Genomic DNA, 14,041 nt, shown 5'->3' with positions numbered 1-14,041 from the left:
CCACACACAGATGTATTGAAAAAATAGCCTTCAGCATTAAGCCTGATACCCAGACAGTTTCAAACCAAGTCACACCTTCTTGCATGTAACAGAACATCACCCAGTGAGCAAGGTTAACAATGATACCAATGATGCCTAGTTATTAGGGGAATATAATTTGAATGTGAATTTAGATGTGCAGAACGATACATCACAGAATCCAAGTTGCTTGAGGTTCCATGGTACGTTTTCACTGTTAGTGATCATTTGGGGAACCATGTCATCTGCTGGTGTAGGTTCACTGTGTTTAACAAGTCCAAAATCAAGGAGACAGAGCCTTCTCAGCTGTAGCTACTAAACTGTGAAACGGTCTCGCTCTTTCTGTGAGGTCTACCAGAACTCTCAATGAATTTAAATCTCCTTAAAAAACTCACCTTTTTACACTGGCTTTTAACTGCAGAGAGCGTGATCAGTAGACCTGTCCTTGTTTCTGGTCTTTTATTGTTTATTTATTTTACAGTTTTTATTGTGTTGTTATTATTTACTGCTTTTATTATTATGATTTTATTTTACTGTGTTTTTTTATTTACCTATGCAGCACTTTGATTGCCTTATGGTATGTTAAAGCGTTTTATAAATAAAGTTTTGACTGATCGATTGAGATGGTAATTTCATTTTCCAGCAGGAGTTGGCACCTGTCCAGACTACCAATACATGCTTTAACGACCATGGTATCACCGTGCATTAATGTCAAGCCCCATAAAGAACCTAAAGGGTGTTGTCAAGAGGAAGACAGAGATCCGTCCCAAAAATGTAGAAAAGCTAAGGCCTCTATTAAAGCGTCTTGGGCTTCAGCAGAGCCGCAGGCTCATCGCCACGCTGTTTCAAGCAAAACAAGTATTGAATGCATATACTGTACGGCATATGGACATACTTTTCAGTAGTCCAACATATTTTTATGATCCAATGTGACAATCAAATTTTCTCAGAAACAACATTTTCTGTTTTCATTAGCTGTAAGCCATAATCATCAAAATCAACATTAATAAACACCTTAAAATATACAACTGTGTGTAATGGATGTTCCCACATGGAAATTTCTCACTCTTCACTTTTTTTGTCTCACTTTTTTCTGTTGATGTTGGCTGTTGTATTTTTTTGTGTAAGAAAAAAAAACACTTTTGTCAAGTGTTAGTGTTGTTCTATATTGTCAGGTGTTATGGGAGTCTGGTCCTCCAGATGTATTTACCCTCGCCCATCCTCCAGACTGCCTGTGAACTGAGCGAAGTTGGTTTCCAGCCGCAAACTTCGAGGGGAGGAGGGAGGTGATGTCTCACACTTGATAGTAGCTTTGTCCACTTCCACAGGAGACTGAAAGAGTCACATAAACAACTCAGCTCACTTATGAAAGACACTAGAACTATGCCACTTTAGCTGCATTTGCAAACTTACCGCTACTTTTCTTCTGTGTTTCCTCAAGTCGCTTGGCTACCAGAAAAAAAAAAAACCCACATTGTCAGAATGAAGCTGAAGCATTTTTATACACATACTGATGGCTGTGTGTGTATTTAATAATTGTGGCGTTCCCTCTGACCAGAGTCATGATTCCTAGATGGTGGCTAGTGTTGCGTCCATGATGCTTGGGTGTAGAGTGGCCGCTAGTGGGCGGGGAGGAGGATGACGCCAGGGACTGGGCAGTGGCAGAGGTGGGCAGGGCTCGGGGTCTAAGGGTCACGTTGAGACCGTCCATGCTGCCGCTGTTCACGCGGGACTCGATCTCCTCAGAACGCAGCTCGGCTGATTCTCTCTCTACTTGGATCATCCTGTGCACACAACACACACACACATGCACATTCATAACGTTACTGTCTATTTTGCCCGATTGCTCTTGATTAACTTAAATAGTGATTTAATAGTGTAAGTAATTTTTGGGAATATTTAACGGTGCTGATGGGCTTTTCTCAAACTAATCAGACAGAAAACGAGCAGAGTGTGATGGGGGGACGCATGCAGCAAAGGTTGTAAGGCCAGGAATCAAACCCCTGACTTCTGTGTTGAGGGACCATGGTTAGTGTACAGATGAGGTGCCAGCGCCAGATCCACCGCCACCCCAGTTTCATATCTATTTTTAACTAAGACAGTTTCATATTTATTTTTAATTTTCACTGTAATTATTTCTCTCTTCTCTAATTAATTTTACAAGTCAAAGTTTGTTTATAGCAGGCAAAAAACATGAAGATTATGGGATAAAACTTATTCGGAGCCAATGTACAGTGCCTTACAAAAGCATTTATATTTCTTGATCTCCTTTACATTTTCTCACATCACAATCATAAATATTATGTATTTTATTAAAATCTTCTGGAAAATTCCAACTAAAAACAGTCCCTAATTGTTTTACAAAAAATATCTAAAAAGCATGGCATGCTTTTACTTTTGGCACGATTTACACCCCTAAATAAAATCCAGTACAACAAACTGCCTTCAGAAGTCACCTAATTAGTAACTAGAGTCCAAATATATGGAACTTAATCTGACTATAGATGCAGCTGTTCTGTTAAGGCCTCAGCGTTTTGTTAGAGAACAGTCGTGAACAAACAGCCTCATCAAGTCCAAGAAACACACCGGAGAGGTCGAGGATAAAGTTGTGAGTAAATCAAAAGCAGGGTTAGGTTCTAAAACACTATCTCAAACTTTGAACATCTCAAGGAGCACTTTTCAATTGGTCATCTGAAAATAGAAACTGACAGGCAGGCAGACCATTAGTCAGAAAAGGACCTAAAAGACCCATGGTAACTTTGGAGGAGCTGCCGAGATCCACAGCCCAGGAGTGAGGATCTGTCTAGAGTGGTGCTGCGGTATAGAAATCAGGCCTTCATGGAAGAGAGGGGAGCAAAAAAGAGATTGTCAAAAGGAAGCCCTAAGATCGCCGCTTTAGAGTTAACCACAAGCCTTGTAGGAGACAGCAGAGATGTGTAGCAAGATGCTCTGATCATTTGAGACTAACACTGCCCATTACCCTGAACTCACCATTCCCACGGTAAAACATAGTGGCTGCTAAGCATTGACTCAGGGCGACTGAATACAAATGCATATTCTTCCATTTTATTATTATAAATTACCTTCTGGTGTTACACAGAAAATTCCTATAAACGTTTGTGGCTAAAACATGAGAGAAAATCTGGAAAAGTGTAACTGGTATGAATATTTCTACACTTCACTACACTACACTTGATTGGTCGTCTGGTAAAAAGTAAAGATGTCTGCAGGGAATGCTGATTTAATCAAAAATGCACCTATATTTTTTCCCACCAGTTTACGAATCATGGAGTGAGGTAAGTAATGTGCCTGAGATATCCCACCTTATCTCCTCATTGATGGCATCAAGCTGCTCTTGCAGCATGAGAGCAAGAGTCTGGGCATCTGATTGGCCGCTGGGTGAGAGAAGCGTCGAACTCACGTCGTCGTCCATGTCCGACTCTGTCTCGACGTCGCTGCCTAGAAGGTGACTGACGCTCCCGCGCAGAGACGAGTAATCCTGCTCAAACATGGCACACACCTAACAGATGCGTGTGTGAAGATAAGCGTGGACAAAGCAAATCGTGGTTATTCAAATTTGTGAAAAACCGCTTAAAAAATTAATTACACAGATTCAATTAGAGTACAAGCATACATCTAAAAAGTGCAATCAGACTTTTGTGGAGCCGCGAGAGAAGAGATGGATGAACAAGGAACTTACATCACACATCATGTCCAGCAGCAGGTGAAAGAGAGAGACAGGAATACAGAGACGTTAGTAGAAAGTGGGAAGTTAGGCATGATCACACAGAACCAAGCACTGACACTTACTGGCCAAGCAGACATGAACCCAAATTAGGCAGTGGCAAAAAGCTGCATGTGGTTAGAAGAGTTGTTATAGTGTGATCCAGTCTGTGGGTTCTAATTAGTATGTGTGCATGGGGATTGCCGGTTGCTGCCTCCTTTTCAGAACACAATCGTCACCTTGTTTGGATCATCTCGTAGAGCTGAAAGTCTGCCCTTTTGCGCTCGCCTGATAACAGTTGTGCTATAGTGGCCGTCCTGACCCTCCACCACAGAGAAGCGAAGGTCGCTGGAGCTTCCCAAATGAGACCTGAGATCATATACATGAGACACAGATTATCGATATAAAAGGATGCAGAAATAAAAGCCTGCATGAGAAAGATTATGGGTACCGAGGATGAGTTCCGTCTCCAAACGCTCCACTGCGGCGTTTCAGATGGTCAATCTCGTTTCTCAGCTTGTCAATCTCTCCAATCAGCCGTTCCTAAAGTAGAAAGGGCCATTCTTAAAAGAACAACAAATTTATACAAACAAATCCAATGCTCGGAAAGTCTCCAGTTACTTGAAAAAATACTTCATGCTAAAATGTATAGACTGCACAAGGCCTGTAAGCAATGTCCCTAACCCAAAAGTTAAAGTTGAAACATTTGTCAAGGACATTTTTATTACAGTGCCTTGAAAAATATTCATACCCCCTTTCTCTTCAAAATATTTTACTAGGATTTTGTTTGACAGACCAAACCAAATTAGCAAAGACAAATTGATTGAAAGAAAAAGGAAGCAAGATTTTCTACTTCTGCATGCATTGATGCATCTGTGAACATCAATTTTCAGGTCTGGTCATGTATTCTAAACTGTGTTGAGGTCTGGAGGTTGAATGGGTCATGATGACACATATTCCTTAATCTAAACCCTCCCAGTTTAGGTCACCCTGTTTGTTTAGGGTCGCTGTCTCAAGTCCTTTGCAGTCTTTAACCTTCCAGAATAGCCCTGCAGTTAGCTCCATTTACCACGCAGCATGATACTGCCACCATCATGTTTCACTGTGTGGACGACGTGTTTCTCCACATGTAGTATTTTACATTTAGGCCAAAACGTTCTATTCTGGTCTCATTTGACCAAAACGCCTCCTTCCAAATGCTATGTCCCCTTCATGGCTTGTGATAAAATTTGAACTGGAATTTCTTTTTATCTCTTGATTTAAAATAAAATATTTTCCAAACATTTCACAACTCTGCACTACAATGAGTTAGTCCTTCACATATAATCATAATAAAATACAGTAAAGCTTAGCACTGAACCGTGATCTTACGTGGAAAGGTTCAACAATTCAACTGTTGCGATGCACTATGGTATATAAAGGGGCCACATGTAAATAGCAACTATTATCACACTGCGATACTATATCCAGGTGAAGTAATTAGAGAATGAATTTATTCCTTTATTAGTAGAGAGGTTGGCATATCTAAGTTGTAAGACAAGAAACGGTTCTTGTTTTATTGATGATTCGTTGCTGTTTCACTGACCCTGGTGTGATGAAACTCTTCAAGCTGTTTCTGGCAGTTCTCCAGGTCCTGAATGAGGGCATTCTGGCAAGAAGATATCCAAAATTAGTTAGAATATAGGTGCATCTCAATAAATTAGAATAACCTCTGAAAAGTTCATTTCAAATGATCAAAAAAGTCAAACCCGTGTATTATATACATTGATTAAACTCAAAGTGACATAAATCAACTGTTCATTTCTGTTCGCTTTTATGATGATGATTACCCAAAATGTTGCTTCTCAGAAAATTTAAGTAATATACCGTATGACCAATAAAAAATATTTGTTAATACAGAAATGTAGTCTCACTAAAGAAGTGTGTCAATGTACAACACAGCATTAGGACAATGAAGGCTCTCAGGGGTATGGTTATTACTGTTGCTTGTGCACAGTTTTTTTAATTACACTTTTTCCCTCCACTGAACTTTTCACTAATATGCTTGCATAGAGCAAACTCTGTGATTGGACAGCTTCTTCAGCAACAAACATTTGTGACTTAACCCCCTTGTAAAGGGTGCTAATGACTGTCTGGTGGGCAACTGTCAAGTTAACAGTCATAATCATGAACGTCTAAGCCAGAACATAATATTTCTGTATTAAAATTAATCTTTTGTATTCTAATTCATTGAAGTAAACCACTCTGTTCTTTGTGACTTCATTTATCATATGAGATAAAAAACGCTGCTGCTTGGATGAACGTGTGAAGAGGCCTTACCTTGTCCTCCAGTGCAGCCATGCGCTCCTTCAGATGGAGCTGCAGCCGTTCGTTGGACTCCGTGAGCAGACGGTCCACGGTGTCGGACAAACGCTTGTTGTGCTCCTCGTTCATTTTCTCCCTCTGACGAGCCTAATGAGCAAGACAGGGAAAACCGGGAAAAAAACAACTTTGTCACATTTTTCTCTTTGAAACAGATTCCATGTGGGCGTATTTATGTAGCTAATTAAGCCTTTTTACATGGATTAAGGGATAAAGCGTGAATTTAGCTCTAGAACACCAGCTGCCAGATATAGGTCTTCTTGGCCAACCAGGATGATTTAATTACCATCATTAACATGATGATGAAAAATGGTTAAACAGCTTCTATTAAATGGGAAGTAATGTGCTAAAACTATATTTTCTGCAGTATTAAAGAAGAACATTTATCGCAGACACATAAACACACATCTGCACATTCAAAGAGGTCTTTCTATTAAATATAGTCATGAGATCACAGAGAGAGTGGGGGGTATAGAGAAATTAGCTGTGTGTGAATTATTCAGAGTCTAAAGATAGGATCCAATCAGTCTTAAAGCGCACAGAGTGAGGGGGAGGGCAGAGAGATTTGTACAATTTGGTTTGAATTCATGCAACAATGCACTGGGAAAAATGACAAATTCTTCTTGAGTGTGTGTGCGTACATGTATGCATGAGGGAGCACAGAGCCAAAAGTCAGGGCGTCCAACCAGCGTGGAGCATCAGCCAAATCATACAGGCACTATTATGAGAGGTCAGATTAACCCTGCAGGGTTGATGCACACGCACACACACACACATACACACACACACACACACACACACACACACACACACACACACACTCATGTCTGATGCAAACTAACAAGCGAACGCATACCCTTGCAAGCTCTTGGTTTTTCTCCTCCAGTTGGGACTCCAGCTGTCGAAGCCGCTCCTCCACATTGCCATGCCGCTCCTCAGCCTGCAGGGGGCGACATATGCATATACTGTAAGCACACACAATTTTAGAAAGTTCTTTTTTACATGCTTATATGCTGTTGTTAATAACTGAGGTGATTTCACCCATCTCATGTTCAAACTTGTGAAATTTGTGGTTGTGTTACCTTGGTTAGAGCTGCAACTCTCTGCGCCAGTTCAGCTTCAACCTCTGGCAGAGTCTCGGCCTTCCTCATGGTCTGAGCCAACCGCTGCTCTGCCATCTCCAGCATCTCCTGCAGCTGGCGCACCTTCTCCTCGCTCTGACAATACCCAACATATTCAAATAAAAAAGGAGGGGCATTGATACAACTTGAAGAAGTGTTAAATTGCTGTAGTGTAGCCTAGGAGTATCCAGACTTGGAAAAAAGGCATGAAACAGCTCATCTCACAATAAACATGTGCTATACATGATGATGTTGTAGTGGATTTTACAGATATTACCCCTTTTACCCCTGGGATGTTTGATTTTTTGTAGAGGATTTCACACTACAGAAAGTAGAGAAGAATTGTGAAATGGAAGTAAAAGTAAACATTGGTTTTATTTTTTTACAAATACAAAATTAGACATGGTGTAGTTTCCATATGTATTCAGCCTGCCAGTACTTCGTAGAACCACCTTTTTGTTCCAATTACCGCTGCAAGTTTGTTGTGGTATGTTTTGTAACCGGCTTTGCACATCTAGACAGATTTTTAGATAAATCACATTAAGTTACCTTGAATAGGGAGTTTCTATGAACATTTTCTATGAACAAGTTTTGCCACAGATTCTCAATTGGGTTTTGTCTGGACTTTGACTGGGCCACTCCAACACATGAATAAGTGTTGATCTAAACCAGACATTATACTCCAGTCTTTGGGGGCAAATCTCCTGCAACTTTTAGATGTGTATCTACTGCAACCCACTTGAATCAAACTATGAGGTTATTATCAGGGTTATGCAGAAATTCACTGGACGTTGAGGATAGAATTCTGCCATTTCATTCTGGGGCATTGGACCAGGGATGCATTGAAAAGTTGCAGGACACCGGTGCCTGAGAAAGGAGTTCTGAACCATTTCACCATAGCCCTGGCTTTGTGTTTAGGGTTGTTGTCCTGCTGGAAGGCGAACTTGCGCAGCACCGTCTAACAAGTTTTCTTTTTGGATTAGACTGCATTTAGCTCCACCTTCCCACAGCATGATGCTACCACTGCCATGTTTCACAAAGATGATGGGATATTCAGGGTGATGGGCAGTGTTAATTTAAAAGGTTGCAATATTGTTTTACATTTTATTCTTGCTGTAAACATCTTCACAACTTTCTCCCTGTCCTAGGCGGCATCATAATTATAAGGTTTGTGGCACTGTATTATACTTAGTGGTATCAGAGTAAATGGGCTGAGTACATGTGCACGATACAGTTTTATTTGTAAAGAAATTTGAAAACTGTGTATAATTTTCCTTCCACTTCACAATCATGCACAGCTTTGTGTTGGTATATCACATAAAATCCCAGTAAAAGGCATTGAAGTTTGTGGTTGAAACATGAAAAAATTTATGTTTTACACACTGACTCCACGAAAAAGCTTTATTTTGTGAAGCTTTATCTTCTCAAATGTGAATAGTGAGTTAGCAGGGTTGTCACCTGTCTGTGCAGGGAATCTTTGGTGGCCAGTTCATTCTCCAGTTTGTCATTGAGGTCGTGGATGTGGGTTGTCTCTCGCTGGGCAGCCAGGTAGCGTTTCTCTAATGTTGTGATTCTTTCCTCCAAATCCTCTCTCTTCACAAGCAAAAATAACAGAAAAGTGTAAACAGAGAAAAGTCATACAGCATAGATAAAGTTATTTATAATATATTTACTGGATATTAGTAAGTGAGATAAACTTCCAGTTTATAATACCTGATTAACTTAAAAGCAAAATAATGATTCTTTGTATGCATTATTGTTAGGGTTTTTATGACTTTTGTATTGTTTATCACTCATCTAAGTGCTTTTCCCTCTTTACATGTTACAGGAAGGGAGATGGTCACAAGAATGAGTTATGCTTTTATTCTTTTATTATTTTACTAGCAGCATCTGGGGGCTATTCACCAGATCCCCACTTCCCACTTCCTCTGTTTGTTTATAATCAAGACACATGAACCCTAACCTTTCTGACCCCCCACACACACACACACACACACACACACACACACACACACACACACACACACACACACACACACACACACACACCCACCCTGAATGATGTTTGAACTGTGTGTGACCAACCATGTATAAATAAAGAGAGAGGGGGCTAATACTTCGTAGTCTGTAGTGCACAGCTACCCTTGCCGCAAGTAAAACTGACTCGGTGTCATTCCTTACCTCTGAGTTGACTAAATAATACCTATCATTAATTTGGTCCTTCGGAGCCGGATATTATAAGAACTAAACTGATTTTATCTTTCTTTGCAGTGACTGGCGGATCTCCGGGAACAGCCTGACGTTGAGTTAAGCGCTGCCGCACAGCCGCACCTAGGCCTGGTGGCTGAAAGTTCCGGTGTGTGACATTCGCACCTGGCCGGTGGATTATTGTCTTGCTCGATGGCGGGTGACTCTGGAGGTCTGACAGAGTCACCTAGAAGTCAACTCCGAGGTGAGATAGTTTTAAAATACAATACATGAGATAAGAGTAAGCGCTATATAAATGAAAGAAGAAAAGTACTTTAAAGTCGTTTGGTAGTGTCTCGCCGAAAGGACACTGCATTGGATAGGTTTTATTTCGCCGCAAAGAAATAGTGATAAATTTGGGTAGTTATCTCGCCGTAAAGAGATTAAAAACGACTAGGCGCCGTAAAGTGAACAGGATAATTTGGTTGGTAACATTCCGCTGGAAGGGAATGAAATTAAGTGTTGAATAATAAAGAGAGCTCATAAACTAAGCTAGGTCGACCATACATATTGCTGAAGGGACATAAATATGTTAAAATACTAACTGTGTGACTGTGCTGTTTTGTGTGTTTGGAAGACTACGCATTTTGGAAGAATCTTAGTAGGATTCTGCTGGTCTTGTGTTTTCTTTTGCCCAGAATAGAAAAAGGTATTGGTGATTCTTGGAGATAAAGGTTGGGTTTAATCCCAGAAAATTAACACCGCTGCGGATTAGTCGCAGTAGAAGGGCGTGTTAATGTCCTTTCCTTGAATCTCATGCCAATGAAATTCTATCTGGGACATTTATAGTATTGTGAACTAAAATTAAACATAATGGGGAAGAAACAAAGTAAACTAATTAACTTAAAAGGAAATGTAAAATTTATGGAGAATTATGTAAAAGGAGCAGGTATGATCTGTCATAGATGGAACAAAAAACATGGTTTCTTCGGTAAACTAAATATTAACAATATCTTAAAATTGCAAAGGGATTTAAAATTAGAAATAATTAAAACCAAGAAACCAACTAAAAAGGAACAGAGAAAGGTCGAGTATAAATTCTCAGACAAATGGCTGGAACAAAGTAAATTAAGAAACATGCAGAGGCAAGATAAGAAGGAGAAGCGACAGGAGAAGTTGACAACTGCAGTCTTGGTGCGCCCACATGAGGAAACAGTGGTCGCATCCAGACAGCGAGGTGTTCGGCCCCCTGCCGTGCAGGAAGCAGGACAGGAGGCTGGAGCACAACAAATTGGAGGAGAGATGGAAGGAGCTGTAGCTGTTCCTACAACTCCTATAAGTAAGCAAGAAAAATTAAGTAATCCTTTTAAAACAGAAGAACAGAGCTCTTCTAGTGAGTCCTGGTCTCCTAATTCCTGGTGGGACACAGGAGTGTGAACTAGAAGTAAAAATAAGAAAACTACCCCCAGCATATACCCAGGCGAAGCGTTAATGGCTCACAAACAGAAATTTCATCCATCTGAAATACATTTAGAGGGAGACACATTCCCTCTAGTTGAGGTAGCAAATCCAAACATAGGTGACGCTAATCACCGACAGCCGCCAACTATTCTAGTATATAGACCATGGACACAGGAAGACAGAACTGCTGCTTTAAAAGGTATCCCATCAATACAAGAAGGCGTGGAAGAATTTCTAGATGCTATTACAGAACTCAGAGGAAGCTTTCATCTTAATGGCAGAAAGATGCTCCAGTGTTTTACCCAGCTGTTTGGTCATCGCTGGTGCAGAGTAGCAGGAGGTTTCACTGGATGCGATGATAATGGTGACATATTAGCACATAATTCACTAGATTTAAGGGACGCCTTAAGCTTACTCTTTGAAAGAATTCGAAGAGTTTATATACAGACAGCAGATTATGGTAAAATCTCACAATGCAAACAGAAGGAGGAGGAGGACCCACAAGATTTTTTGGATAGGATGAGACGTGTTTTTAGAGCAAACTCTGCTATACCATATGATGAAGCAGAGGCAGGAGCCTATCAGCAACAGTTGAAGAGAGCCTTTTTGCAAGGCCTTAAAATTGAACTCAGACGGTATATAGATAAACACTGGGTTCATCAAAATACAGGAACTGTTACCCAAGCTTTAGAATACGCGGAGCACGCTCATAAAACACAGAGAGATAGGAAGACAGATACGTTTGGAATGCAAGAGAGTTTAATGGCTTTGCATCGCTCAGGGGCAAGCGGGCAAAGAGGACGGAGGGGATTCAGAGGTCACAGAGGAGGAGGAGGAGGGCCACGACACACCTACACACAGAGTATCTGAGGTGTGGAAAAATAGGGCATTTTGCTAGAGAATGTAGGACAATTTTACAAAACCCTGGCACAAGAGATGAAAATTGCTGGATCTGCAATGAGCCAGGACATTTTGCGAGAGAATGTCATGAAAAGCAGGTGTATAACCCCAATTCTACCCAGAATTGACAATTACAGCCACAGCCCCCACCTCCTCCCCCACTAGCAGAGAGAAACAGTAGTGAAATGGAGGAAGTTGATATACAAGCAGCATTGGAACTTATAGCACTAAGAAGGATGCAAGATTTGCCATATAAAAACATAATAATAAATGGCAAAGTATATAGCTGTTTGTGTGATACAGGGGCATGTAGAACTGTGCTAACTAAACCTCCACCCGGAGTAAAATATTCTAGCACCGCAGTGCATGTTAGATCAGCAGCTGGCACATCAGAGGTACATTACCTAAGTGCACCAGTAATAATAATAGAACCTGAGACAAAACTTACTTGTCAGGCTCCCGTTCTGATAAGTCAAAAATGTCCAGTAAACCTGTTGGGAAGAGATCTTATGCAAAAGTTGCATATAAATATAGTATCAACAGAAACAGGTATGAAAGCTGTAGTGGAAGAAGATGCCCTAGTCCTAAATGAACTCTCACAGCCGCATTATTACTGGTCCCTCGATCTAGGCCCCACACCAACAGCTCGAGAACTACTGAGGAGAACCAGAGAAAAACAAACTTCCCAGGAGGCACAGTACATGCCAGATACTGAACTCCATGTAACCATGAAATATAAAAATACTGCAGGGTCAGATTATCAGTATGATACTGTTTTTCACAGAGAAAATAATCAGACTGTTACCATACAGCACCTGTATGTTGACCCCAAAACAGGGAAATCTTCCACCTCAATCATACTGTCAGGAAGACAGCTTCAACAGTTTAAAGGCAGTACACCTCATCTGTCATTAACTAAACCTGTGGGGGGTCAGTGGAAAGAATTAGAAAACTTTATACAGTGTGCTGAAAGAGGAAGATATGAGGCATTAACAAACTCTGACTGGAAACTAGATCCTAACACAGGAATCTGGAAACTCACTCTAGGGTGGATAGTCAAAGTTCATCCAAAGACACATTTGGATGAGGCAAAGTGACAGATACAGAGCCTAGCTGAAAGCAAAGAGAGCAACAGGCACCCTGCCTTAGCTGCTGTCCCACCTGAACTGTGGTCCCAATCATCGACTGATGTAGGACTTATAAAGGGGTTTCCACCATATAAGGTTAAATTAATATCTGAAGAACGGCCAGTAGTTCGCCAGTACCCCTTAAAGCCAGAAGCTGAAGAGGGTATTGAGCCAGTAATACAGGATATGTTGAAGTCAGGAATATTAAGGGAAGCACCTGATGCTACATGCATCACACCTATCTTTCCAGTGCAGAAAACCAGCACAGGAAAGTGGAGGATGGTTCAGGATCTTAGACTGATAAATAAAATAGTGTGACATGTGGTTCCAGACGTCCTGAATCCACATACATTACTGCATTCATTAACTCCAGATAAAAAATATTTCTCAGTGGTAGATCTTAGCAATGCTTTCTTTACAGTACCACTGCATGAAGAGTCACAGCATTTATTTGGCTTTAAGTTTAAAGGGAAAAAATACACTTACACCAGACTACCACAAGGCTTCAGTGAAAGTCCACATGTATATACACAAGCCTTAAGATACTCTATGAGCACCTGTGAGGTGCCTGAACATAGTCAAGTCCTGTTGTATGTAGATGATATTCTTATAGCTTCAGACACTCAACAACACTGTGAGGAAGCTACCATAACAGTTTTGAAACATCTCTACCAGACGGGGTACAAAGCCTCTAGGGATAAACTGCAGTTTTGCAAGGAGAAAGTGATTTATTTGGGACATGTGTTATCACAACAGGGTCGTTCCCTCCTAAGTAGTAGAAAAACAGCCATACAGGAAGCCCCAAAACCGCGAACTAAACAACAAATGATGTCCTTTCTGGGACTGTGTAATTTTTGCACATGGCTACCAGACTATGCAGCCATTGTACAATCCTTACAATCTATGATCTATGGCAAAGACATGACATTAGAAGACAAAATCACATGGACTAAGGAAGGAGAAGTAGCATTCACAGAGCTAAAAAATCTGTTTCAAACAACAGTCACCTTAGCTCTGCCGGATTATAGCCAGCCTTTCACACTTTGTGTAGATGCATGTAAGGGTTATATGAAAGCTGTATTAACCCAACCATTTGGCTCCAAAAACAGACCTTTAGCATTTTATTCTAAAAAATTGGACTC

General features: G+C 40.7%; 1 protein-coding gene across 3 annotated transcripts in view; it reads right to left on the bottom strand.

The window, feature by feature from the left end:
• ppfia4 (PTPRF interacting protein alpha 4) overlaps positions 1-14,041 on the bottom strand; it is a 109,216-nt gene that overhangs the window by 15,567 nt on the left and 79,608 nt on the right. For 2 of the 3 annotated variants that reach the window (XM_047347557.1, XM_047347555.1), the window contains exons 7-17: positions 8,683-8,817; positions 7,186-7,320; positions 6,960-7,043; positions 6,062-6,193; positions 5,328-5,390; positions 4,194-4,285; positions 3,982-4,111; positions 3,342-3,538; positions 1,574-1,802; positions 1,432-1,467; positions 1,229-1,350 (exon numbers count right to left, since the gene is read on the bottom strand). In XM_047347557.1, coding sequence (XP_047203513.1) covers positions 1,229-1,350; positions 1,432-1,467; positions 1,574-1,802; positions 3,342-3,538; positions 3,982-4,111; positions 4,194-4,285; positions 5,328-5,390; positions 6,062-6,193; positions 6,960-7,043; positions 7,186-7,320; positions 8,683-8,817 — 1,355 coding nt within the window. The remainder of the gene's footprint in view (positions 1-1,228; positions 1,351-1,431; positions 1,468-1,573; positions 1,803-3,341; positions 3,539-3,981; positions 4,112-4,193; positions 4,286-5,327; positions 5,391-6,061; positions 6,194-6,959; positions 7,044-7,185; positions 7,321-8,682; positions 8,818-14,041) is intronic. The other variant, XM_047347556.1, reaches the window with a different exon arrangement.

Source organism: Girardinichthys multiradiatus, chromosome 20 (genome assembly GCF_021462225.1).
Source record: "Girardinichthys multiradiatus isolate DD_20200921_A chromosome 20, DD_fGirMul_XY1, whole genome shotgun sequence".
NCBI lineage: Eukaryota > Metazoa > Chordata > Actinopteri > Cyprinodontiformes > Goodeidae > Girardinichthys > Girardinichthys multiradiatus.
Note: the sequence above shows the minus strand (reverse complement) of the source record. Positions and strands in the feature narration are given on the sequence as shown.